The sequence below is a fragment of the Chanos chanos genome, chromosome 14, assembly GCF_902362185.1.
Source record: "Chanos chanos chromosome 14, fChaCha1.1, whole genome shotgun sequence".
NCBI classification, from domain to species: domain Eukaryota; kingdom Metazoa; phylum Chordata; class Actinopteri; order Gonorynchiformes; family Chanidae; genus Chanos; species Chanos chanos.
Genome location: NC_044508.1, coordinates 21,521,798 through 21,548,925, shown reverse-complemented (window position 1 = coordinate 21,548,925; position 27,128 = coordinate 21,521,798). Strand labels below are relative to the sequence as shown.

Here is a 27,128-nt window from a genome sequence, read left to right as displayed (position 1 = left end):
TTATCTCTATACGTTACAATATGTGTAAGCAAAAATGTTTAATGTAATACCCTTTATTTTAAAACAAAGATTGGAAATACATGTACAAACTCACGATATTTCGAATAGGGTTGTTTGTTTGACTGGTGAGTAAACGCTCGAACTTCAGCCCTGACAAATTTTAGCGCGTTACCCCGAAAATGTAGTTCCCCTGGAAACAACAGCTTTTTAAAAAGTACCATCTTTTAACATAGCGGCACAGCTAAGCACTTCTTACGAAAACTCCATTTTAATATGAATGATATCATTTTTTAAAATGTACTTTATGTTTACTCTCCCACTTTAGTATGACGGAATAACAGAATTCAGGCTTACTTCTTTATTAGGAACACTTTACTGCTGCTGTTTCCTCTAGTTCCTTTACAAGTGTGCACCAGAGTTGTTTGCATAGCAACGCGAGCATAGCTTACAAGAAAGAGTTCTCGATTGAGATCAGTTTATTACCGACCGATATAAAAATGTCTCTGTCTTAGTGTGAATATTCGGGTGTATTAAAGTGTTGTGTAGATTTGGTCGGTAATTAACTTCTGTTTGGCTAATCGTTTGGCATCTAGCAGGAAAGTCAGGGCTGGTGGCGTAGGCTTTGTTTGTATATATCGTGTCCACCCTCGTAATCATGCTGAGGACCCAACGACTCGACGAAAAGAACTTCTATATGAACTGCAGAGCTGCATATCTGGCGGTGTTTCGATCCAGTTTAACAAATATTACCTCAAAAGAACAGCTTTGCCTTGGTAAGCGTATGCCCGTTTTACTTGCTGCCTGTAGCAGATGTGCACCACAGTCTTGTCAAAGAGGTGACAACGAAAGATATTAATTTTGCACACAATAAAACTTGTTTGTTGAAAATAAAATGTTGTAAACCTTGCAAAATGCATTTGTAAGACACGAGAATAACTACTGAAATTAAATAATACCTGCCCGTGCAAAATCAAAATGCTTTATTATAAGCCTCTTCTATCAAGATGATCCAGTGACGACTGCAGTGCTGTTGTGTAAATTTATAAATGAAATGGTTCTTTAGTTCTCCAGCAAGCTGGTCACAACCCATCCCAGAAGACTCTGGATAAGTACTGGCCACCGAGGACCAGAAAGCTGAATTTTGATGATTTCTATGAGATCCTTAAGCAAGAGAAGCCCACAGAGCTGCAGGAGGTGATGAGAGTCTTTAGAAAACTGGACGTCAGTGGGAGTGGACTTATCTCACATGCTGATCTGGCTAAAATCCTCACCTCTGTGAGTGAAACCTTCAGCTCCGCTCTTTCAGGGTGAATGGTAAATATTGTGTGTTATTGTGAGTGAAAAAGAAGACTGAGTTGTTTTTGTTTGATTTTCAGTCAGGTGAAAAGATGTCTCAAGGGGAAGTAAATGCAGTCTTCTCACTGGCAGACGTTAACAGTGAGGGGAAGTTGGATTATGAAGGGGTGAGAGAAGTGCTGATGTCTCTGGATCCATATGTTACGTCCATCTGTATTTAAACATTTTTCACATCTTCATTCAGTTTGACTCTATTCAGTTTTTTTTACTTATTTCACTTTTTTCTTTTCTTTTTTTTCGCAATGGACAACACCACACAACAGCTTTCCCAGGACCTGTGACTATTGACCATGTCTTTGAATCAAACAGTAGACGTAGGCCTTAGTGCAGTTTTTACCTAATCAGCAGCAAATATTACAATTGCCACTAGCAGCCTGTGATGAGTTTCGATTTGTAGAGTTTACTGACAGCCAAACAAAGAAAATATGAGTGAAATTAAAGCAGTGAAATTATGAGTGAAATTACAGCAGACGTATCAGATCCCTTTAAGAAAATTGCCAAACAAGGTTATTTTTTCATCCGATTATGACCTGATACCAGAGGTAATTCACCCAAAGTTTTCTACCATCTGATAGATACAGAGTGTATGTAATAGCACATTCATGATGCCACATTTCTCTCTACTCCATCACTACAAAGAATCAAACACCCAGAAAGGGTAGTCAACCTGACAGTGGTATGATACCCGTTTCCAGACAAACTGTACTGATATAGTGTAATATGGACTATTTGAGTCGCGACTGATATAGAATGGTTTAGTTTGTGTTTAAGTGGCATTCATGATATGAGTACTTACAGCCCCATATGACAACTGATTAATTCATAACAGCTAAACTTGTATAGTAGCTAGATATAGGTTTTCACTTATATTGTAACCAAATAAGAGAGACCTTGATTGTGTGTCTTTTCACTCTACTGAAATCAGTGGGAGCACTTGATTATTTTCTATGCTTTGTGGCTGAGGTCAGTGATGTGCTGCCAACTAGTCGCAGCTTATTTTCCACTCAGACCAGTTTTCTAGGTCCAAAGATGTCATAATATCCCATGCTTATCAACACATTTAAAACAGCCCAACCCCTGTACTGAAATCCTGAGACGCATACCAATTCCATTGCATGCTTTACTAACATATCTAAATGTGTTATAACCAGTCGTATGTCAATTACCTTCCCACAGTGTGATGTTCAGTGAATATCTGAGCTAAGGAGGCAGCTTTGAGCCAACTGACTGTGTGTGTGTTTGTGAAACAGTTCTGCAGGGTGTGGAGCTCCACAGCAGAGCAGCTACAGACTGCAGCTCTACAGAGGCTGGAAACAGACAGTAGACTGAAAAGACTAAACTTTGGCAGTCAAGCAGACAGCTCAGAATTACACACAGAAACACTGCTAAAATCAAAGCCTGACAACACACACATAAGAGGTATGTACATACAAACTCACACACACACACACACACACATTGACACTGCTACACACTCACATGCTGAAGCACACACAAAGTAACACAGTAAGGGACTTACTGTACAGTAACACAGTAACATACTTAATGTACAGTAACACAGTAAGGGACTTAATGTACTGTAACACAGTAAGGGACTTGCTGTACAGTAACACAGTAACAGACTTGCTGTACCGTAACACAGTAACAGACTTAATGTACAGTAACACAGTAACAGACTTACTGTACTGTAACACAGTAAGGGACTTGCTGTACAGTAACACAGTTACAGACTTAATGTACTGTAACACAGTTACAGACTTGCTGTACTGTAACACAGTAACAGACTTACTGTACTGTAACACAGTAAGGGACTTGCTGTACAGTAACACAGTTACAGACTTGCTGTACTGTAACACAGTAACAGACTTACTGTACTGTAACACAGTAAGGGACTTGCTGTACTGTAACACAGTAAGGGACTTGCTGTACAGTAACACAGTTACAGACTTGCTGTACTGTAACACAGTAAGGGACTTGCTGTACAGTAACACAGTAAGGGACTTGCTGTACTGTAACACAGTAAGGGACTTGCTGTACAGTAACACAGTAACAGACTTAATGTACAGTAACACAGTAAGGGACTTGCTGTACAGTAACACAGTAACAGACTTAATGTACAGTAACACAGTAACAGACTTACTGTACTGTAACACAGTAAGGGACTTGCTGTACTGTAACACAGTTACAGACTTGCTGTACTGTAACACAGTAAGGGACTTGCTGTACTGTAACACAGTAAGGGACTTGCTGTACAGTAACACAGTAACAGACTTACTGTACTGTAACACAGTAAGGGACTTGCTGTACAGTAACACAGTAACAGACTTAATGTACTGTAACACAGTAACAGACTTACTGTACTGTAACACAGTAAGGGACTTGCTGTACTGTAACACAGTAAGGGACTTGCTGTACAGTAACACAGTTACAGACTTGCTGTACTGTAACACAGTAAGGGACTTGCTGTACAGTAACACAGTTACAGACTTGCTGTACTGTAACACAGTAAGGGACTTGCTGTACCGTAACACAGTAACAGACTTAATGTACAGTAACACAGTAACAGACTTACTGTACTGTAACACAGTAAGGGACTTGCTGTACAGTAACACAGTTACAGACTTGCTGTACTGTAACACAGTAAGGGACTTGCTGTACAGTAACACAGTTACAGACTTGCTGTACTGTAACACAGTAAGGGACTTGCTGTACTGTAACACAGTAACAGACTTAATGTACAGTAACACAGTAACAGACTTACTGTACTGTAACACAGTAAGGGACTTGCTGTACAGTAACACAGTAAGGGACTTGCTGTACTGTAACACAGTAAGGGACTTGCTGTACAGTAACACAGTAACAGACTTGCTGTACCGTAACACAGTAACATACTTAATGTACAGTAACACAGTAACAGACTTACTGTACTGTAACACAGTAAGGGACTTGCTGTACAGTAACACAGGTTCAGACTTGCTGTACTGTAACACAGTAACAGACTTAATGTACAGTAACACAGTAACAGACTTACTGTACTGTAACACAGTAAGGGACTTGCTGTACTGTAACACAGTTACAGACTTGCTGTACTGTAACACAGTAAGGGACTTGCTGTACAGTAACACAGTAAGGGACTTGCTATACAGTAACACAGTTACAGACTTGCTGTACTGTAACACAGTAAGGGACTTGCTGTACTGTAACACAGTAACAGACTTAATGTACAGTAACACAGTAACAGACTTACTGCACTGTAACACAGTAAGGGACTTGCTGTACTGTAACACAGTAAGGGACTTGCTGTACTGTAACACAGTAACAGACTTACTGTACAGTAACACAGTAACAGACTTACTGTACAGTAACACAGTAAGAGACTTAATGTACTGTAAGACAGTAAGGGACTTGCTGTACAGTAACACAGTAACAGACTTACTGTACAGTAACACAGTAAGAGACTTAATGTACTGTAACACAGTAAGGGACTTGCTGTACAGTAACACAGTAACAGACTTAATGCACTGTAACACAGTAACAGACTTAATGTACAGTAACACAGTAAGGGACTTGCTGTACAGTAACACAGTAACAGACTTAATGTACTGTAACACAGTAAGAGACTTGCTGCCCAGTAACTAATGGCTGTGGTTTTGAAAGTATGTCCTGAGTGAAGAGAAACAGCTTGTACAGAATATGAAAGCTGTGTTTGGAGTGAGTCTGTAAAGCTGTCTGATAAAGCCAAAGCACTGGGCTATGGGTGTGTAAACAGATCAGACAGAGGCATGACAACTGACCTAAGCTTAAAAGGTGTATGTGTGGTGTGTGTGTGTGTGTGTGCCATCAATAAGAGGACATCTGTGAGCTCTAGAGTAAGAGGTATTATAGAATCATCTAGTAACAGTCTGTTTAAAAAGGCCTGCACACATAAATGAGTTTGTAGACAGAAACTGGATTACTTCAACACATTGTAATCTTTTCTTATTTTATTGATTTTTGATCATTTTTTGGCTCTGATAGTTTGGCTCTGACACATGCACATGTGTGCATGTGTGCATGCATGTGTGTGTGTTCGTATACGTGCGTGTGTTTGTGTATATACATGTTTGTGTGTGTAAGTACATGTCTCGTGTGTATACAGATGTGTAAGTACATGTGTTGTGTGTATATAGATGTGTAAGTACATGTGTTGTGTGTATATAGATGTGTAAGTACATGTGTTGTGTGTATACAGATGTGTAAGTACATGTGTTGTGTGTATACAGATGTGTAAGTACATGTGTTGTGTGTATACAGATGTGTAAGTACATGTGTTGTGTGTATATAGATGTGTAAGTACATGTGTTGTGTGTATATAGATGGCCAGTCTTCATCCCGACCATCCTCTGCTCGGAGTCGCCGATCACCCACAACAGCAGCCGTCAGCCTTGGAACCAGCATGGGAACCAGCGTGACTAAAAGTACCAAACTGCCCGAAGCCAAAAACATAGAGGTATTAGCAGCTAATGCAGTATCACGTAAGACAACAATCAGGGGCCAAAGCCTAGAACTATGCAAGAGGCAGAATTATCACATTTTCACTGAGATTTTAGCAGTGGAACCAGGCGTGTGTGTTGTGGGGAAAGAGAGTTAGGCTGTCAGATGGATGGATAAGCTGTTGGAGGTGAAGGAGAATCAGTGGTCTGTTATTAGGCATATTTCTCTCCTGTCCTGTGCAGGGCTCGCCCTGGAGAAGGGCCAGCTCTGTGTTCTCTGTTGGTTGTGTGGAGAAGGGCCAGCTCTGTGTTGTGTGGGAGGAATGGGGCTTGTTGGAGGCAGGTCTACACCAGGTCGATGTTAGAAAAGCTTCATCATCGATTTCCCTCTCTGTGTTTGCACTCTTTTTGACTTTAACCTCAGCTAGTTTTCTTTACCACAGAAAAATTACAGCTAGACTCATCAGGGCAGGCTGACTGGAACAGTCCAGACATGAGAGAATGAAATACAGGCACTTTGAGGGCACAGTAGAAAGTTTTAGCATTGTGCTGCTGGCTAGCTATATGGCCTTAGCCTGGTAATTGAGACTGCAGATTGGGCAGGTGGGAATAGGGGTTGAAAGATGTTTTGTTGGAAGAAGCCTGCTGCTGGCCAAGGGTGTGTATGTGTGTGTTGTGTGCATATCTATAAATTAAAAGCAGGTTGACAGTGCAGTGTATTAGCCAGGCGGAGTGAGTGTATCTCCATGGTACCCTCCATCAGAGCCTTTAAAGTGGACACACGCCTGAGGCCGCGTTCCCCGCTCTGATACAGGCTGGACAAACCACCGAAGTCTTATGATTTGATCCCTTACACATTTCACAGCCCAACATAAATACTGGGAGCAAATGGCTTTTGTTAAGGGAGAGTCCATCTCACAAACACATTTAGCTGTGTTCTTTGTTTAACTTGAAGATTTAAGACTCCCCTGAAAAAGATGAATAAAGCCATTTCAAACATTAAAGAGTGCTGTTGAAGCTCACAGCATAGAGTGTATTTCCTCAAATGGCTCTCTGATGAGTTAGGGCACAGAGCCCTGGCTGGGCAGGCAGGTCCGTGCATGTTGGATTCCTGTATTGGGTTGTGATTTATTGGTTCTCTATTGTTTCCTTGTGGCCTGTTCAACAATAGCAGTTAAAGAACCAAAATAATTTGATAGGGGAAATGACAACAAAATAAGAATTGTAGATACTCTATTTATGTGGGATGGCACTTTCAGTATTTTCTGGAGCTTTGGTCTAAATTACAGTGAACTCAGATTTTAGCATAGCATTTATGTGGCATCAAAACACCACACACCCATAAAACAGACAATCAGCGCCTCACTGTTTAACTGGGTGAAACATTCGTGGAATGGGTGACTTGATGCTTTGTTCAGGGAGCATGTTACATGATATTACAACAGTACCATCTAGTGTTTGGAAGTCTTTATTGTATGATTTAACCACTCTTCTCAAATATCAAGCCTACATACCAAACTCCCACTGCCTGAAGTTTTGTCCATCTGGTTCAAATCTGCTGTCATGACTTTGATTTAATCTGTGTGGAAGGAGCCTCTTCCTGAGCAGGCCTTGTTTGATTTTAGGATTGGCATCAGTCGACAGTGAGAGGCTGTTTCTTTCTGGAGGAGGATGGAACCATTGTGTCTCTCCAGTATCAGTTATATCTCCCCCAAACCACCAACGTTCATCTCAGCATACAACCCTTCCCTCTCAACCACACAGATCGTGAGTCACAGGACTGATGTTGGGAAACATCTAGTCCACACTATAACGCAAAAATGGTTTTGTTTCTTCATACTGTCATAGGCAATCTTTGAACAAACCCATATGTATCTGATTGGTTTTTGACTGTCAATCTGAGATGAACCCTGTTTGTTACTGTGTTTCTGTGGATTTCCAGAGAAGTCGCCTCCATGGATGAATGTGGATACAGCTCTGTTTGTGGTGGTACACAACAAAACAAAAGAGGAATCAAACTTAGTGTGTTTCACTGAACACAGAGACAGAGAGGTCAGTGAGTGTGTGTTTGACTGAACACAGAGACAGAGAGGTCAGTGAGAGTATGTTTGACTGAACACAGAGACAGGGAGGTCAGTGAGGGTATGTTTGACTGAACACAGAGACAGAGAGGTCAGTGAGGGTGTGTTTGACTGAACACAGAGACAGAGAGGTCAGTGAGTGTATGTTTGACTGAACACAGAGACAGAGAGGTCAGTGAGTGTATGTTTGACTGAACACAGAGACAGAGAGGTCAGTGAGTGTATGTTTGACTGAACACAGAGACAGACAGGTCAGTGAGTGTATGTTTGACTGAACACAGAGACAGGGAAGTCAGTGAGGGTATGTTTGACTGAACACAGAGACAGAGAGGTCAGTGAGTGTATGTTTGACTGAACACAGAGACAGAGAGGTCAGTAAGTGTATGTTTGACTGAACACAGAGACAGGGAGGTCAGTGAGGGTATGTTTGACTGAACACAGAGACAGAGAGGTCAGTGAGTGTATGTTTGACTGAACACAGAGACAGAGAGGTCAGTGAGAGTATGTTTGACTGAACACAGAGACAGAGAGGTCAGTGAGTGTATGTTTGACTGAACACAGAGACAGAGAGGTCAGTGAGTGTATGTTTGACTGAACACAGAGACAGGGAGGTCAGTGAGGGTATGTTTGACTGAACACAGAGACAGAGACGTCAGTGAGGGTATGTTTGACTGAACACAGAGACAGAGAGGTCAGTGAGTGTATGTTTGACTGAACACAGAGACAGAGAGGTCAGTGAGGGTATGTTTGACTGAACACAGAGACAGAAGGCGCTTTCGCACCGAACAGTTCTAGGGTCTAATTCGATAGGAACTACCCCCTGTGGAGCTTCCCCTAGAACTACATTCGTTCTAGGGCCTTTTTTCTGTTTGCTTTCGCACCGCCAGTAGGAACGCTGAAGTGACGTAAGCCGGCCGACGGTATATGACTAACCAGGATAGCTGCACATTTTGAAGTACAAATTTAATGACTTTTAAGACCTTTTAAATACCTCCAAAAGGAAAAAAAGAACCATTACTGCGGCAAAAGAAATCGACAAAGTAGACTACAGTATACGCAATGAGTTTTATTGAATTTGAATGACAGAAATATTGATTGCACATTAGATAACCTATAACTGCCTTCTCATTAACGAAATTAAAACTGTATGGCAATAGACCCAGTCCAATGGAGAAAATAATTTCCGAATGCATTTATGCATTTACCACCGCAGTAGCAGTGAATGACTTGATGGGCATAGTACTTTTCGGGTGCTAGCATAGCGCTTGTGCCTGACCCTTGCTCGCGGCATCGTGTTTTTTTTTCCCCCTTTTCCCCGCCGCAGCCCTAAAATCGTAAGCTGGATAAACACATTCTTACTTTAGGTTAAAATGCGGATCACAGCCACACAAGCGGACACACAAGCACCTACCGAAGCGGAGTGTACGCTACCTCTTCAATGTACAAATATACATTGGACGTTGCAAAATGGTCATTGTTGGGGGATATAAAATACCGGTAAAATAAAACATAAAAACCATGTGTCCCCTCCTACAATTCCAGACATTTTGAGACATGAATATCAAAAGCTAAATGAAATACCTTCTAAGACTTTATATTTTGCACGGATCTTTAAACATGGCGGTTGCAATCATCGTATACCTGCGTCTGGACCAATGGCTGTACACCTACGTCACAAGGTTCCTATTGTGCTGCAAAAGTACCTACCCTGGAGTAGGGGCTAAAAAAGCCCCTCAAAACGGCGTTCTTAGAACTAAAATCGTTCTAAGTTCCTGCGGTGCGAACACGCCAAAAAGGGAGTACTTTCTCCAACAGTTCTAAGAACTATGAAAAGTTCCTCCGGTGCGAAAGCGCCTAGAGAGGTCAGGGAGTGTATGTTTGACTGAACACAGAGACAGGGAGGTCAGTGAGGGTATAGGCGCTTTCGCACCGGAGGAACTTTTCCATAGTTCTTAGAACTGTTGGAGAAAGTACCCCCTTTTTCACGTATTCGCACCGCAGGAACTTAGAACGATTATAGTTCTTAGAACGCCGTTTTGAGGGGCCTTTTTAACTCCTACTCCAGGGTAGGTACTTTCGCAGCGCAATAGGAACCTTGTGACGTAGGTGTACAGCCATTGGTCCAGACGCAGGCATAGATGATTGCAACCGCCATTTTTAAAGATCCGTGCAAAATATAAAGTCTACATTTAGTTTTTGATATTCATGTCTAAAATGTCTTAAACTGTCTGGAATTGTAGGAGGGGAAACATGGTTTTATGTTTTATTTTACCGGTATTTTATATCCCCCAACAATGACCATTTTGCAACGTCCAATGTATATTTGTACATTGAAGAGGTAGCGTACACTCCGCTTCGGTAGGTGCTTGTGTGTCCGCTGTGTGGCTGTGATCCGCATTTTAACCTAAAATAAGAATGTGTTTATCCAGCTTACAATTTGAGGGCTGCGGCCGGGAAAAAGAAAAAAAAAACAAAAACACGACGCTGCGAGCAAGCGTCAGGCACAAGCGCTATGCTAGCATCCAAAAAGTACTGCCCATCGAGTCATTCACTGCTACTGCGATGGTAAATGCATAAATGCAGGTGGACATTTTTTTCCATTGGACTGGGTCTATCGCCATATAGTTTTATTTTCGTTAATGAGAAGGCAGTTATATGTTATCTAATGTGCAGTCAATATTTCTCTCATTCAAATTCAATAAAACTGGTTAATTGTGTATACTGTAGTCTAGTTTGTCGATTTCTTTTGCCGCAGTAATAGCATTTTTTCCTTTTGGAGGTATTTAAAAAGTCTTTAAAGTCATTACATTTGTACTTAAAAATGTGCATCTATCCTGGTTAGTCGTAAACACAACATCTCTTAGCTGCTGTACCGTCGGCCGGCTTACGTCACTTCAGCGTTCCTAGTGGCGGTGCGAATACAAACAGAAAAAAGGCCCTAGAACGTATGTAGTTCTAGGGGAAGCTCCCCAGGGGGTAGTTCCTGTCAAATTAGACCCTAGAACTGTTCGGTCCGAAAGCGCCTTATGTTTGACTGAACACAGAGACAGAGAGGTCAGTGAGGGTATGTTTGACTGAACACAGAGACAGGGAGGTCAGTGTGTTTGACTGAACACAGAGACAGAGAGGTCAGTGAGGGTATGTTTGACTGAACACAGAGACAGGGAGGTCAGTGTGTTTGACTGAACACAGAGACAGAGAGGTCAGTGAGGGTATGTTTGACTGAACACAGAGACAGAGAGGTCAGTGAGTGTATGTTTGACTGAACACAGAGACAGACAGGTCAGTGAGTGTTTGAACACAGAGACAGAGAGGTCAGTGAGTGTTTGAACACAGAGACAGAGAGGTCAGTGAGTGTGGGTCATTCCAGAATGGAGGACAATTTAGGCATCAAAACACTGACCCTTTAGCACTGAAAAATTGACCCCCCTTTTTTTTATCATTTTCTGTTATTTATTCATTCAGTTTTTTCAGTATTTGGTTTCAAATATTTGCTCAAATACATTATGCATATAATTATTCAAACTATTAAAAGGGAAATGGGTTAAACCCTCATGAGCTGAGAAAATCATTTCAGATTATTTTAATAACAATGATATGGTAACAGGGTTGAAATTAGAGTAACAGGGCTGTGCAAAGTAATAGGGTTGAATGGATACATTACTTTTGATTGTAGATCGTGACATAAATGTGACAGATAAATACTCAGGACCACAGGAATGTTGCTTAATAATATTGTAAATATCTTTTTGATGAAGGATCAACAGGTTTGCAAGGGTAACAGTAACAGGGTTGCAAATCAATGCTAATGTTAGCTTTTTCTCAGGAATAGATGCTAGCTGTGGGATGTAACATTACTGTCAAGGTCAAGGACAAACTTAGTTATATAAATAAAGAAAGAAAACTTTGAAATTCATGTCTTATTCTGATAATTTGAGTAACAGGGTTGCATTGGTTAGAGTGACACACTCGATCAGGCTAAAACGACTGGAAGAATATGAAAAATAGAAGAGATGACTTACCTTTGGTCTGGTCTCAGCAAATGGCTTAATCATAACATGTCCTCCGTGTCATGTGACTCGCTTGATCATAACATGTCCTCCGTGTCATGTGACTCGCTTGATCATAACATGTCCTCCGTGTCATGTGACTCGCTTGATCGTAACATAATCTCCATGTCATGTGACTCAGTGTTTTTTCCCTTCCTCTGCCAGGCTCAACAGGTTTCAGTAACAGGGTTGCGTATATGTTGTAGGACACAACTTGAGTGCATAATTACTTTTATTTCAAATATGTTGATGATTAAATAAAGTGTTTTAACAATTACAAGAGACATATATCATATATCATACCAAAAAAGGAAGATTGAAAACTTATTTTAACTGTTAAACTGGATATGCAAGTTGGTCATCAAAAAGGCGGGACAAGAGAAAAAAGCCATTTTGGGGGGTGCTCGAGAGCTGTTCTGTATTTTAAATAATATTTTGAAAGCACTTTTTTTCTACAACTATGTACATTTTGTCTCAGGACAGGTGTAATTTACACAGCAAGTGCGGGTTTTAGTATTTTGTGCATGGATTATTTGAAATTTCATGAGTAGGACAGAAAATGTCCTCCAATTCTGGAATGTCCTGTGTATGTTTGACTGAACACAGAGACAGAGAAGTTAGTATGTGTTTGAACACAGGGACAAAGAGGTCAGTGTGTGCTAGACTGAACACAGAGACAGAGAAGTCAATGTGTTTGACTGTACACAGAGACGGAAGTATAAAAGACTGAACATAGACAGAGTGGTCAGTGAGTGTGTGTGGTGTATGGTTCTCTAGATGTGGCTGTTCAGATATCAGTAGCTGACTATTAAACATTTATTTTGCTGAATCAGTGTTACAGTATAAAATATGGGTGCAAGTGTGAACTGTGTTCAGTGTCTGTGTAGTGTTGGTGTATACTGTGTCCAGAGTGTGTGTTCAATGTGAGCTGTGTTCAGTGTGCGTATGTGTATGAGAGAGCTGTGTTCAGTGTGTGTTCAGTGTGAGCTGTGTTCAGTGTGTGTCAGTGTGAGCTGTGTGGTTCTGACCCACAGAGGTACATGTGGAGAGGCGAGTTGAGTGCAGGGTCCTATCTCCTCTTGCCCTTCACCTCTGGCTGCAGACTGAGGAAAAAGACATCAAAGTCTGTCACAAAGCCTACCAATCTTGTCCAACGCAACCAATCAGGAGAGCTTGAGCTGACCAGAGAGTTCAGGTAAGGCTGAGTCTTCATGCTCGTACCAGAGTTCCTGACTTGCTCTGTGTCTCTAGCTGACAGCAGGCTTTCGTTATGGGATTCTGGGAAGTATCTTGATTGAGGCAGTACACTTGCAGCACCCTGGAACACTTATGGGCTCTGTTTTTTTGACAAGCTAAGGTTTAATGGAACAGTGAGGAATGACTGCATTGATTAGGTTCTGGAGCCTGAAAAGGCTGAGTGCTGTTATGTGTGTCTGGACCACAGGGTGGCGCTGTCTGACATCTTTGAGGTGATTGATGTGGATGGGAACGGCTTGTTGAGTTTACAGGAGTATAATTTCTTTGAGCAGCGGACCAGTGGAGAGAATTGTGATGAGGATGCCTGGGCCATCTGTAAAGGTTCTGATTAAACTCTTTATTGTGTATTCACTGTTACAGCAATGAGTGTTATCTGTGTTCTGTTCTTTTCTCAGTCTGTCCTTACAATATAGACATTGTCCAATAGAAAACTTACCTTAGTTTGGGATATCAAAAATTGAATAAAAAGTGAAGAAGAGGTTTGTAAATGAGCGTAGATTATAAGGGTGTGCATAAAAGCAGCACTGAGATGCTGCTGGAGTGTGTAGCTGCAGATGCTCATAGTTGATTGGTGGCCAAACGGTGGCAGAGACCTTTGACACGAGAGGGACGGAGCTGACGAAGCAGGGTTTCCTGGAGCTGAATCTGATGGAGGCCAGTGATCGTGAGGGGGATTCCTCTGACCTGTGGCTTACGCTAGAGGCCATGGGATACAACCACAGCCTAGAGATGGTGGAGGTACTGAATTAAACTACACTATCTCACATGCACAATTACTGATCAATTCACTCACACACACAGGCCTGCCCTCCTCCACACACATACAAACACACACACACACACACTGAGAGACACTCCTCATGGTGAAGGACTAGCAGTAAGAGTATCTGTCAACGGATAAAGCAGTAATGCCAATCCACAGTTTCAGCCTGATTTCACCAGTTTTCATTTTCATATTCCACCACATTTTATAACAACCAACATAGTTTTGTTGTGTTTAGCTGTGTGTTAGTTTTAACTGTCCCTTTGAATCTGGTGGTGTTTTTGGTAAAGGTAGGAATGAACATCTGTATATGTGTGTGTTTGGAGGCGTGTCCGTTTTTGATCGATGTACATTGTGAGGATGTGGAGCCGGTGGTGCAGGCCGTCAGTTTGGAGACTGGGCTGAAGATGCTCAACTCTGCAGTGCAGAAATCCATCTGCTCCAAAGGAGAGGCACAACTGCTCAAAGGACATGACAGTGTATACCTCTACACCTACAGAGGAGACAACAGGATCTCTACTGTCATAGCCAACAAGGTAATGCATACGCCAGCTCTGTTAGCCTCTATCTGTCTATCCATGTATCTATCTATCTATCTATCTATCTATCTGTCGACTTGGGTTTTATAAGATTTATGGACACTTCACATTTCCATTTGAATTGGTTAAAATCTCATATTCAGAAGGGCTATGCACAAAGTACATTGTAGGAATAAATTAACCTTCAAAGATGTCTTTGCTGACTGTGTTAAAATGCTCATATTCTTAGCTAAGTAGCATTAGTGGTGGTTTACTGTCCTAGGGGTAAAACTGCAATGCCTTCACTCTTCTGGCTGATGAATGTTTCACTAATAAAACCGGAGGGAATTAAGGAAATTCAAGCAAACAGACATATTCAAACATAAATTTGAATAGATTTGATTTGAAGAGATTTACCCAGTTTTTACATGGAGAGCAAATGGAGTTTGCACAACTCCAACCAAAACACATAACACCAACCACAACACACAACACATAACACAACCCTAACCACAACACAACACACAACATCAACCACAACACAACCCTAACCACACCACAACACACAACATCAACCACAACACAACACCAACCACACCACAACACACAACACAACACAAACCATAACACATAACACAACCCTAACCCATAACACATAACACAACCCTAACCACACCACAACACACATCAGCCACAACACAATCCTAACCACACCACAACACACAACCCTAACCACACCACAATACACAACATCAACCACACCACAACACACAACATCAACCACAACACAACACACAACCCTAACCACACCACAACACACAACATCAACCACAACACAACACACAACATCAACCACAACACAACATCAACCACAACACAACACACAACATCAACCACAACACAACACACAACATCAACCACAACACAACATCAACCACAACACAACACACAACATCAACCACAACACAACATCAACCACAACACACAGCACAACAGCAACCACAACACAACCCTAACCACACCACAACACACAACATCAACCACACCACAACACACAACATCAACCACAACACAACACCAACCACAACACACAGCACAACAGCAACCACAACACAACCCTAACCACACCACAACACACAACATCAACCACAACACAACGCACAACCCTAACCACACCACAACACACAACATCAACCACAACACAACACACAACCCTAACCACACCACAACACACAACATCAACCACACCACAACACACAACCCTAACCACACCACAACACACAACATCAACCACAACACAACCCTAACCACACCACAACACACAACATCAACCACAACACACAACACAAATCATAACACATAACACAACCCTAACCACAACACAACACACAACATCAACCACAACACAACCCTAACCACACCACAACACACAACCCTAACCACACCACAACACACAACATCAACCACAACACAACACACAACATCAACCACAAAACAGAGCACCAACTACAACACATAACACAACCGACCACACAAACAGAGTTAGCATACATGCAGAGTTAGCATCCAACCACCCGTAAGTGCCCGATCCGTCCCAGCTGTCCGATCCATTCTGTACACGCGCAAAAGTCCATGCGTCCACAGAACTGAACCTGTTTTACGACACTGTCCACACATGTGTGATTTTTTTTACATTGCTTTAATTCAGTGATGGGATATGGTGTAATTGCGTGTGTCAGTAAATGTATATCGTTTAAGCACTGTGTTGGTGTGTGATCACATTTGTCTTTGATAATGTATGAAGTAAAAAGAAAAATCTTTAAATGAATAAATGTCAAAATTAGCGCCTAAAACATTTGATTTATTCTGTGCAACTGTTTGTGGCTATCAAATCCTTAGTTAGATTGGTCGGTTAAGGATTTACGACTGATTGCGAATGTAATAGTATGGTGGTGTTAATGACTGCTCCACACAGTCATTAAAATGGTTTGAGTGCCGTGTTCTTTGTATACCTACACGATACATGTATTGGGAAATGAAATTCAAATAAAGCTGAGTTAGTATATATTAAAGGTATATTTTGTTGTGTTATTCTGCATCCCACATATGGCAGTAAATGCCGTAAAGCCACAGTGCTGTAAAGTGGCTGGTGGTGCGTGATGTCACAGATACTTACAGAAAGGTATTTTACTACAGTTTAAACCGTAAAATATCTAAAAATGGAACTATACCTATTGTCTTGACCCCTTATATCGAAACCATAGTGAAAATTGCAAGAAAAAAATGTTTACCCCAAAAAAATGACATTTTTGGGGGTACAGCTCCATAAGCCCCCATTCATTCTGGACTTACTTGCGAGCGCCCCCTATGAAACAGGAAGTTCTGAGAGTTGAAGTTCTCTCCTGTTTAGAAATTCCCTTGTAAAGATTAGGGTTAGGGATAGAGTTGCTTGACATTTGTGCAAGTGCACGCATGTGCGGGACGGATCGAGCAGCCAGGACGGATCTTACAGTCCATCTTCAGAATATTGCAGTTTTACCACGGCAGACCCATGTCAATAATATCCACCGTAGCATAATTACGTAGCGTAGTGTAAGTGCAGTCGGATTCTCTTAGCACTGCAGTTATCTTTTCCTTATGAATTCTCCTTCTTTCCTTATGAAGTCCTATATGAATTGTCCTTCACATCTTTCCTTGACCTCATAACGTTTTCCATCAAGGTCAAGGAAAAGTGATTAGGATAGGACATAGGATGTTCACACATGCGTGGTACAAATCAGACAGGAATAAGCTGTGTTTCCTATCGCACAAGCACGCGCATGTGCAGAACGGATCGGGCAGCCGGGTCAGATCGGGCACTTACACCCTACACAAACAGTTAGCATACATACACAGTTAGCACCCAACCCTACACAAACAGTTAGCATGCATACACAGTTAGCACCCAACCCTACTCAAACAGTTAGCATACATACACAGTTAGCATACATACACAGTTAGCATCGAACCATACATGCACAGTTAGCTGGGATGGACAGTATAAACAGTATAGAAAGTACATCGGTATGAATTTGCCTTACAGTATGGATTTTGACTATACCGTGCTGACTGGTAGGGCCTTCACCGATCTCAAGTGGCAATGACATAATTACACTAGCAATGCACTAAATCTGAGGCCCACTAATAGGCGGACCGCGGTCCGGGTCTAGACTCACACGCCATCCTATGCAGATCATGATGTATAACCGATAAATTATTGGGATTAATTAAATTTTGGCAGAGCGTTTCTATTTTAACCGCTGCAGCTTTTCTAGCCTGTATGGCACTGGTTTAGTGGCCCAGGAAACTCACAGACCAGTTGCATGCATTCACACGGCGCGACACAGCCATTCAAATCTGTGCATTCCGATAAGCATTGCGACTCGAGTCAGTGAGAGAGATACACACACACAGGGGAGAAACGAGATGAAAGACAATGGTCAGATAAATAAGTAAAAGTAATTTTACATGGCACGCTCTAAAAACAGAAAACTAGACAGTCTCTTACCTGTTAATTCTTCCCGTGGGCAGTTCAAAACCAGTATGTCTCATATGTTTTGAGACTGTGGTGATTATTAAAAGCAGCAATGTGAAGTGCCAGTAGCGGTAGTTGAAACCTTACTTGAGGGGAAACAATAAGAGGACACTTAAGAGTACAGTAATAGCTGCCATGCAGTTGTCATATCAGTTCTTTACCCCTTCAGAAACATTTATGTTTAAATTTAAGAAAAACAAATATACCGTGATATATATCGTTACTGTCTGTGCTTCAAATTATACCGTGATTGAAATTTTAGGCCATACTGCCCAGCCCTAACAGTTAGCATATATAGACAGTTAGCATCTAACCATACACAGTTAGCATACATACACAGTTAGCATAGTGTTGGCAAGTTCAGTATTAGTTATATTTAACAAAAGAAGGTAACAAGGTTCAGAAGACTGAAAAGGTGTAATAGTATGTAGCACAGCAACAGTATGTACAGTGGAAACTGCTTATAGTGATCAACCGCTTATATGGATCAAAAAGCATGGGACAGAATCATTCCCATACAAGTACAGCACTTGTATAATTGGCTTATAGAAATCAAGTAGTCTGCTTACAGTGTTCATTTTGGGTCTTTTTACACATGATAACATATGGATAAAACATTAAAACTACGGTAATGCTTTTTCTTTTTTAACATTACTTTGATAGGCCTACTTTGTCACGCGGTAACCCATCTGCTTCCGGCTAGCCACTTGAGGCTAATGCTGCATGCACAGATATTATGACGAGAAAAAGAAAGTCTTTTTCTCTCAGTGACAAAGTAGACTCATCAAACCATATAACAAATGGCCAAAAAAGAGCCAATATTCCTCAGAATATTTTACGAATACATTTAATTTCAAACTCTGCCACCAGTTTGGCATTGATAGCCTACAGGCTCTTTTCAGTTCTGTTAAAAATTGAGAAATGCACTGAAACCCCTGCCAAGTCATGGCTTAGCCTATATTTGCAGTACTGACATTACTGTATTTTGTAAGCCGCACAATACTTTTACGTTTTAGGCTACAGCCTAGTTATAATTTTAACTACAATAAACTATTGGCCTATTTTATATATAGTACTGTACTGTATTATAGTGTATTTGAATTATACACAGTTCAGTAATTAAATTTGTAAAATACTGTAATTTGAAAAGTGTTTGAAACAGCTGTAGGCCTACTGTATTTTGAAAAAGTGCACTGCAGACAATGTGGGTGTAAAATCACTGGGGAAAATACCACAAACCTCATTTGACTAAAATTTGACTAAAATTTGACTAAAACTTGTATAGTTTTCGTTGACTAAAACTAGACTAAAACTAATAATGATCAAATGACTAAACTATGCCAGGGTTTGCTACCACCCTGAAATGAGTTTTTGCATGGTGGGATGTCTGTATACACCCCAGAGTTACTGCAGTAAGATTAAATATATAGCTCACTGTTACTGCAATGAGTTTAAATATACAGCACACAGTTACTACAATGAGATTATGAGATTAAATATACAGCACACAGTTACTACAATGAGATTAAATATACAGCACACAGTTACTACAAAGAGATTAAATATACAGCACACAGCTACTACAATGAGATTAAATATACAGCACACAGTTACTGCAAAGAGATTAAATATACAGCACACAGCTACTACAATGAGATTAAATATACAGCACACAGCTACTACAATGAGATTAAATATACAGCACACAGTTACTGCAAAGAGATTAAATATACACCACACGGTTACTACAATGAGATTAAATATACAGCACACAGTTACTGCAAAGAGATTAAATATACAGCACACAGCTACTACAATGAGATTAAATATACAGCACACAGTTACTGCAAAGAGATTAAATATACAGCACACAGCTACTACAGTGAAATTAAATATACAGCACACAGTTACTGCAAAGAGATTAAATATATTGCACACAGCTACTACAGTGAAATTAAATATACAGCACACAGTTACTGCAAAGAGATTAAATATACAGCACACAGTTACTGCAATAAGAGGATGTGAAGCAGGGAGTGTTACATGTGTGTTTTTGCCACTTGCCCATTTATTTGTGATGGACTGTTCTCCTCTGATTTCAGTCGAATCAGAAAGTGACTGTACACATAAACAATGACCAGAGTAGGAACTGCTGCAGCAGTAGAGGAATGAGTGTGTTTGCCATGGAGATACCAGCCAGAACCAAAATGGTGAGACACACACACACACACACACACAGTGTGAATCAGTCCGTGTATAGTGTGGGCTCCCCCACCCAGGTGGGAGGACTGAAGGCTGAAACAGAGAGGAAGAGTATACATCATATAGATCCCTGAAAATACTAACATTTTTTTATTTATCAAGCTTTGCTGGCATGAAAATTGACGGTTGGTAAACCATTTAGAGAAATGAAGAGATGAATACATTTCATTATTATATTACAGTAGAGGTGACAGAAAAAAATGACAAATGAAAATATAAATTAGAAAAGGTCAAAGAGTCATTCAAACTTAAATGAATTAAAAATAGTATAAATATTACACTTCTCACATGTTATTGCAGCACATGTTTCAGTCCTATATAATAATTGATATGATGGTAGAATTACATTATGTTCTCAGTCAAATCTTAATTGGTATTATTATTATTATTATTATTATTAAAAACAATTATTTTAAAAGCTCTTCTCTGTGAATGTAACTCTGGCCTTTAAATTCTTGAACTTTGACAGCCTCCAACTAAAAATATAATTTTCCCAGTCTGAGAATTTTTAAAAAGTTCACAGAGCTACTCAGAATTGACTGGGAAATATCATTTCATACCAGGATGTAATGGTTATTAAGTTATTAATTCTTCCTCCCTCGCTGTCTGGCTCTGTCTCTCTCTGTCTCTTTGTCTTTCTCTCTGTCTCTCTCGCTTTTGTGGGTGTGTAGTTGTGCCAACATGTGCTACCAGTGAACGAGAGACAAGAATGGATGTACAGCTGTGCTGAGAATGTCATACCAGCTTCATAACACCCACCCCCCACGCACGCACGCACGCGGCTATTCATTCACAGTGCGTGTGTAGCTGTTTGGTGTTACAGGAAACTGTAACATTCCCATTCTTTAAAGCTACATTTCATTAGAAACGTTCAGCTTTGTTTATAATGGTGGCTGCATATCTTGTTATTGTATTTTTTTCAGTTTATGGTGTATATGCCAAATTAATCCTTGAGTATAATATAAGGAATCCTCAAAGCTGGCAGAGTATATCTGAGGGGAACGGAGGAATAGTGGAAACTGATGATGGAGGAAGGTGCCGGAGAGCACATTTAACAAATTTGATTAGTAATAATACATTAATATATCTGCCTGCTGAGATTAGGAGATGACATCATCCCCTCATTAAACGTCTGCTAAAAAATGTTAAATCTCTTAATGGTCAATTGTTGGGTGGCAGTTGGAGGAGAGACTTTTTACACTGCAATATGTTGGCTAGTAAATGTTTCAGTGATTCTGAGTTTAAACATTGTACAGACTCTGTTTGTGTCCCCCAGTTTCTCTCTCTCTCTCTCTCTCTCTGACCCTCTCTTCCTCCTCCTCTGTTCCTTTTTATGGCCCAAGCCTCCCTGTGTTCAGGACAAATGCACAGCAAAGCAAAAACCCTTCACCATAACACCTACAGCTGCAATCGGAAATATTCAACCCTCCAAAGATTGTAAGGACTTACCAGTGAAAGTTTTCTGAAAGAGCTAGATTTTACTTTGGATGACTTCTTTATCAGTTGCGTGATACATAAAATCAGCCAAGAAAATGTTTGATGTACTATTCGTGAGCAACAGGATATTTTGTTAATCTAGCCATGTCACAATTATTCAACCCCTACGTGATATTGCTCTTTCTAAAACCTGCTTGTTTTTACGGCCTAAAGTGGAGTTAAAACATAATTAAGCCTTTGGGAACTCTATAAAGACCCTTAATTTGCTTCAGCTTTGATGCATATAGAAACCCCACCCATGAAGGTGTTCAAGGTGAGTTGCAGTCATGGGTAAGACTAAGGAGCTTTCACAAAAGTTTAGAGAGGAAATTATTTCATTGCACCTGAAGGGCATTGGGTATAAGATTTTCCAAAAATTCAACATTCCAAGAGATTCCAAGAGCATTTTAAGGAAGTTTAAAAGTTATGGCACAACCGCAAACCTGCCTGGCCGTGAGAGAAAGCCCAAAATTTAATCTTGAGCCCCTAGCAACTTAATCAGGACAACTAATAAAAAAACTCTGTGTCACTGCAAAACACCTACAGGATGACCTGATGAAGGCCGGTGTTCTAACGATTCTTCCTACTTTATCGAAATGTCCTACCGTAGCGTAAATCGTCAGTGTATATCTATCGATCTTTGCTATCCTATCGGGAAATACTACCGGAGGTAGGTTGTGCTACTTTAGAGGCCAAAGAAGGTCAGTAATTCTTTTTTTGCTTATCGGAAAATGGTTCTAAGCTAATTACATCATTGTTTTCATTAATTCATACAACCGTAATTACAAAAATACTGTAAAGCATCACTTTACACAGTAATGCTCAAGTAAATTTTTATAACAGGCATAGCCTACTTACAATTTATCCATCACATAAACTGTATGTATTTCAACAGTCTAGTTTACATGCTGACATGTAAATTTGTAGTCTAGTTTGTCAATCAACACACTAATCAATACCAACATAAAACTTTAAATATAACTTTTTGATAGCCTCAGCCTTAGCAGAAAAGTACAACAGAGAAGCCTATTAGGCCGACGTTGAGGAAAAAAAATTCAGAGATTTCGAGAATAAGGTCATAATATTATGAGAATATTATATTATAGAGTTGTAATTTAATAAGAATGAAGTATTTCAAGAAAACAGTTGTAATATTACCAGAATAAAGTCATAATTTTACGAGAAGAAATAATAATATTATGAGAATAAAATCGTAAAATTTCAAGGAAAGACACATAATTCATTATTTGTGAAACCTCTACTAAAAGACACATAATTCATTATTTGTGAAACCTCTACTAAAAGACACATAATTCATTATTTGTGAAACCTCTACTAAAAGTATAACTTCACAGACGCTCTACGCTCCTTAGATACCATCCCCACAGTCAAGCATGGAGGTGGATCATTGACAATGTAGGGATGTTTTTCTGCTGCAGGAACTGGCAGTCTTGATCGTGTAACTGGCATCATGAATTTCCAAAGATACCAGGCCATTTTAAAGAGGAAAATGATGACTTATGTTGGGAAACTGAACTTTGGTGATCATTGGACTCTCCAGCAAGACAATGATCCCAGGCACATGTCCAAGTCAACAAAAGCTTGGTTGAGAAATAGATCCTGGAGTGGCCTTTTCAGTCCCCAGATTTAAATCCCATTGAAAATCTTTGGTGGGAGTTAAAGAAGGCAGTTGCAGCACTCAAACATCAATGAGTTAGAGGCTTTTGCACACGCAGAGTGGCCAAAGATTCCAATAGAGAGGTGTAAGAAGCTTTTCAGCACTCACCGAAAACACTTGTTAGAAGTTATAAAGGCTAAAGGATGCTCCACAAAGTGCTGAAGCTGGGGGTTGAATAATAGTGCACATGCACATGTGTGAAAAGAGTTACATTTTTCATTTGAACTCAAAGTTAAGTCATGTTCTCAAAATAACTCAAATATGTATCAGTAAATATTTTTTTATGGTTTGATGAGGTTTTTTGTCATATATTATCATTAACCTCGGCTCACATCACTATAATGTCTTTTGAGGTGAGGGGATTGAATTTCCGACTGCAGCTGTAACAGACACCAGGCTTGACGTTTTAGCACAGCAGCATCTGTACCATCTGGTCACATGTTGATAACGATCAATCCTATGAGGACCACATCACCGCAGAGGTTAGTTTCCCTTGGGAATGGAATTCGAACCACACCTGGAAAAAATTATGTAAAATTATTTTAAACTGAGGTCTGATTAACACTTCCCAAATTCCAAGGAGTGTCTCCTCCCTTTAGGCAGAGACACCCCCCAAAAGGATAGCAGCACCCTCCCTTTCCAAATCAGATAAAATGACAGACTCCCTGCTGTCCTACATCGTACAGTTGTAGGCTTCAAATCCAGGAATCTCAGCTCAGCGCACACAGCTGTTGTGTAGTTCATCTGTCCCACCTTGCTCATCTCTGTGAAAAATCAGCCCAGTCTCACTGCTTTGGAAGATCTGTGACACTAAAAGACCCTCCCGATACCGACACAAAGTCTAACCCACGGTCTCCTACAGTCAACCTGAGTAACTCCAGTCTTGCACCCCAGAACGTGGCTGGGCCTTGCGCTCTTCTCCCTTTCCTCTCCTTCCCTCACTACCATTAGTATAAATAACTCCACTAGAACATCACTCAGATAGTTTCCTTTGGTTAAGCATGCCTCTTTGTGAGTAATAATTCATACATGCTTAGTTGTTTCATTCAAGCATACTTAAGATAGTCAGGTTTTTCTCACCGTCTGTCTGGGTTTTTTTTGTTTGTTTGTTTGTTTGGTTTTTTTGTTCTACATATGTGTAGTTTAGATGTTGTTCATGTTTATAGCAAATGTGCCTTGGTTCCACCTAAATCACAGTTTATTCAACATTAGATTCATTCTTTACCATTTGGATTTGATTGTTGTAATAAACGTTGACATTTGCGTTCCTGCTCTTTGAGTATGTGATAAATTATTTCGTAGTTACTGAATGTGATTATCCAGGAACTTAGTTATCTAGGAGTGTTGAATTTGAAGAGTATTATCGTATTTGCTATTATGCTATTATTTACTATATGTTAAGGCAAGTTTTTTGAATAGTTTCTAGGTTCAGTGTTCAGAGCACTGAGCTATAAATAGAGTTTTTCAGTACAACTGTACCTTAACTGGGTTCATATTCTCAGATAAGGTTACAGCTAAGTGATATTAGTATTCAGTCTAATATTCACAGTGAACCATTAACCAGAATTTATCTGTACCATTGGCACAACACACCCTTTTACACCCTTTTTGTTCACTTTTACCTGTAATCTTTACTTTTTTGAAACCTCCATCACTTTGACGGTGATTATTTTTCGTCCACCATTGCAATCAACAACTGCCCATGAGCTCCAGGCAGTAGTGATGTCAGGGTTCCTGCGTGACCTGCTCTCTATTGTGCCCCTGCTGGTCAGGTCTGGTGATAGCTGTCATTTGTTTTTGGTTTTGTCATGTGCTTTTGTTTATTTTGGCTTTCCATGTGCTCTGGCCCCGCCCCTCACTTATTGTGTCATTGTTCTCACCTGTCTCTCATTGAAGTTGTAATTAGTCTGTCTGTTTAAACCCTGCCTGTTCTACCCTTTGTTTGTCAGTTCGTACCGCTTTCCCCAGTGTGTTGTACCAGCCTTTTCATATTCTGATTGCCCTCTGCCTGTTTTTTGACTATTTTTGCCTGTTGGATTTTGCCTCTTCTGCCTGCCTGCCTTGCCCTATACCTGTTTTTGACCCTTTTGCCTGTCTCTGGATTTTGCCTTTGCCAATAAACATCTTATTCTTTCATCAGCGAGTCTGCAACTGAGTCCCCTGTTTTCCCTGACAAGTGATGTGTCATTCATGAAGGATTCGTTCATTTTGAGCTTATCTTTTGTATGACTAGTGAGTAACAAGTCGTCTAAATGAGTGATTCGTTCATTTTTCCCTAGGCCACGCATGCACGCCACTCAGGCTCAGCTTCAGTCACAATCGGGTCTTGCAGGTCTGTCTTCCATTCACTTGTAAACGTAACCGTTACGCAGGCTCAGTGTGGGAATGAGTGATTGATTCGTTCGCGACTCCTAACGATGGGTCTTCGGGTCCCGAGTCAAAACCATGTTGCTCTTAGTGTTTGAGAACCAAGCTCTTGCTCTTTCTGTCATCACGCAGATGACAGCTACATCGCCAGACTAGTTCCAATGAACCAAATGAACGAATTACTTGAAAAAAGATTCGTTTATTTTACTGAACGAGATTCAAAGATCCGAGTCAGTAAAAAGATCCGAACGTCCCATCACTACCAGGCACTATAATCGAATTTCAATATAAGTGTGTTTTAAGAAATGAGATGCTATCATAAACAAATAAGCATGAACACAAAAATGGAACTTACCAAAAATAATAGTATAAATTAATTAAAGGTTAGTTACAATGGACTTCTGAGTTTTAGTGCTGCTAAAAAAACTGTTTCTATTTTTAAATATCTTTAAAATCTGTTTCCATACTTAAAAACTAAAAATTATTTACATTTTTCTTGATTTTATTCAAGTATGAACAAAGGAAAATATGTCCTGAATAGTCACACCACATGGGCATTTTGATGTTCAGTTCAGCATTCTGGATGGAAATGTTCAAGCACTGACTGAAATTCTGGTATACTCTACTAATGCACTGAATGATATGAACGTGTTTTTAGAAAATTTTATCTTTTTATCTATGTATGACAGACTCACTTACTCATTATCTAAGCCATTTATCCTAGCTAGGGTTGCAGGGAGTGCCGGAAGCCTATCCCAGCATTCACTGGGCGAAAGGCGGGGAAATACCCTGGACAGGTTGCCAGTCCATCGCAGGGCAGACCCACAGACAAATACATTCACACACTCATTCACATCTAGGGGCAATTTACTGTCTCCAATTCGCCTGACCTGTATGTCTTTGGACTGTGGGAGGAAACCGGAGCTCCCGGAGGAAACCAATGCAGACACGGGGAGAATATGCAAACTCCACACAGAAAGGACCCTGACCGCCTGGCTGGGGATCGAACCCCGGACCTTCTTGCTGTGCGCCCCTGTATGACACACGAGAAATGTAAAAAACATGTACTGTCAACCTCACATGTATGTATGTATTTGTTTAGTTTAATGTACTTTAAAATAATGTATTTTAAAAACCTTATTTGTTACTGACTTTCTTTTAAATAAACTGTTTTTGGGTAATTCTTCATCTGTAGTTCGTTTTGGTCTAGAAAATTTAAGAAAATATAAAAATATAAAATGAAAAAATGCATTGCTATGGTTTCTTTCTCCATTC

The 27,128-nt window shown here is 40.3% G+C and overlaps 1 protein-coding gene across 1 annotated transcript; it reads left to right on the top strand.

Annotated features, from left to right (window-relative positions):
* Positions 1-410: 410 nt before the first annotated feature.
* On the top strand, positions 411-21,530 carry efcab7 (EF-hand calcium binding domain 7). The gene is made up of 13 exons (XM_030791544.1): positions 411-773; positions 1,064-1,275; positions 1,377-1,463; positions 2,607-2,775; positions 5,712-5,845; positions 7,454-7,595; positions 7,771-7,880; positions 12,993-13,153; positions 13,403-13,536; positions 13,805-13,953; positions 14,305-14,514; positions 20,173-20,280; positions 21,004-21,530. Exons 1-13 carry the CDS (start codon positions 656-658, stop codon positions 21,082-21,084), a joined length of 1,815 nt encoding a protein of 604 aa, XP_030647404.1. The 5' UTR covers positions 411-655; the 3' UTR covers positions 21,085-21,530.
* The last annotated feature ends 5,598 nt before the right edge of the window (positions 21,531-27,128 follow it).

Excerpts from the sequence above, each read along its gene's own strand:
- efcab7 (XM_030791544.1), top strand. The coding sequence starts at position 656 with ATGCTGAGGACCCAACGACTCGACGAAAAGAACTTCTATATGAACTGC. Across the intron at positions 774-1,063 it reads AAAAGAACAGCTTTGCCTTG|TTCTCCAGCAAGCTGGTCAC; the intron begins GTAAGCGTATGC and ends ATGGTTCTTTAG. Across the intron at positions 7,881-12,992 it reads CTGAACACAGAGACAGAGAG|AGGTACATGTGGAGAGGCGA; the intron begins GTCAGTGAGTGT and ends TCTGACCCACAG.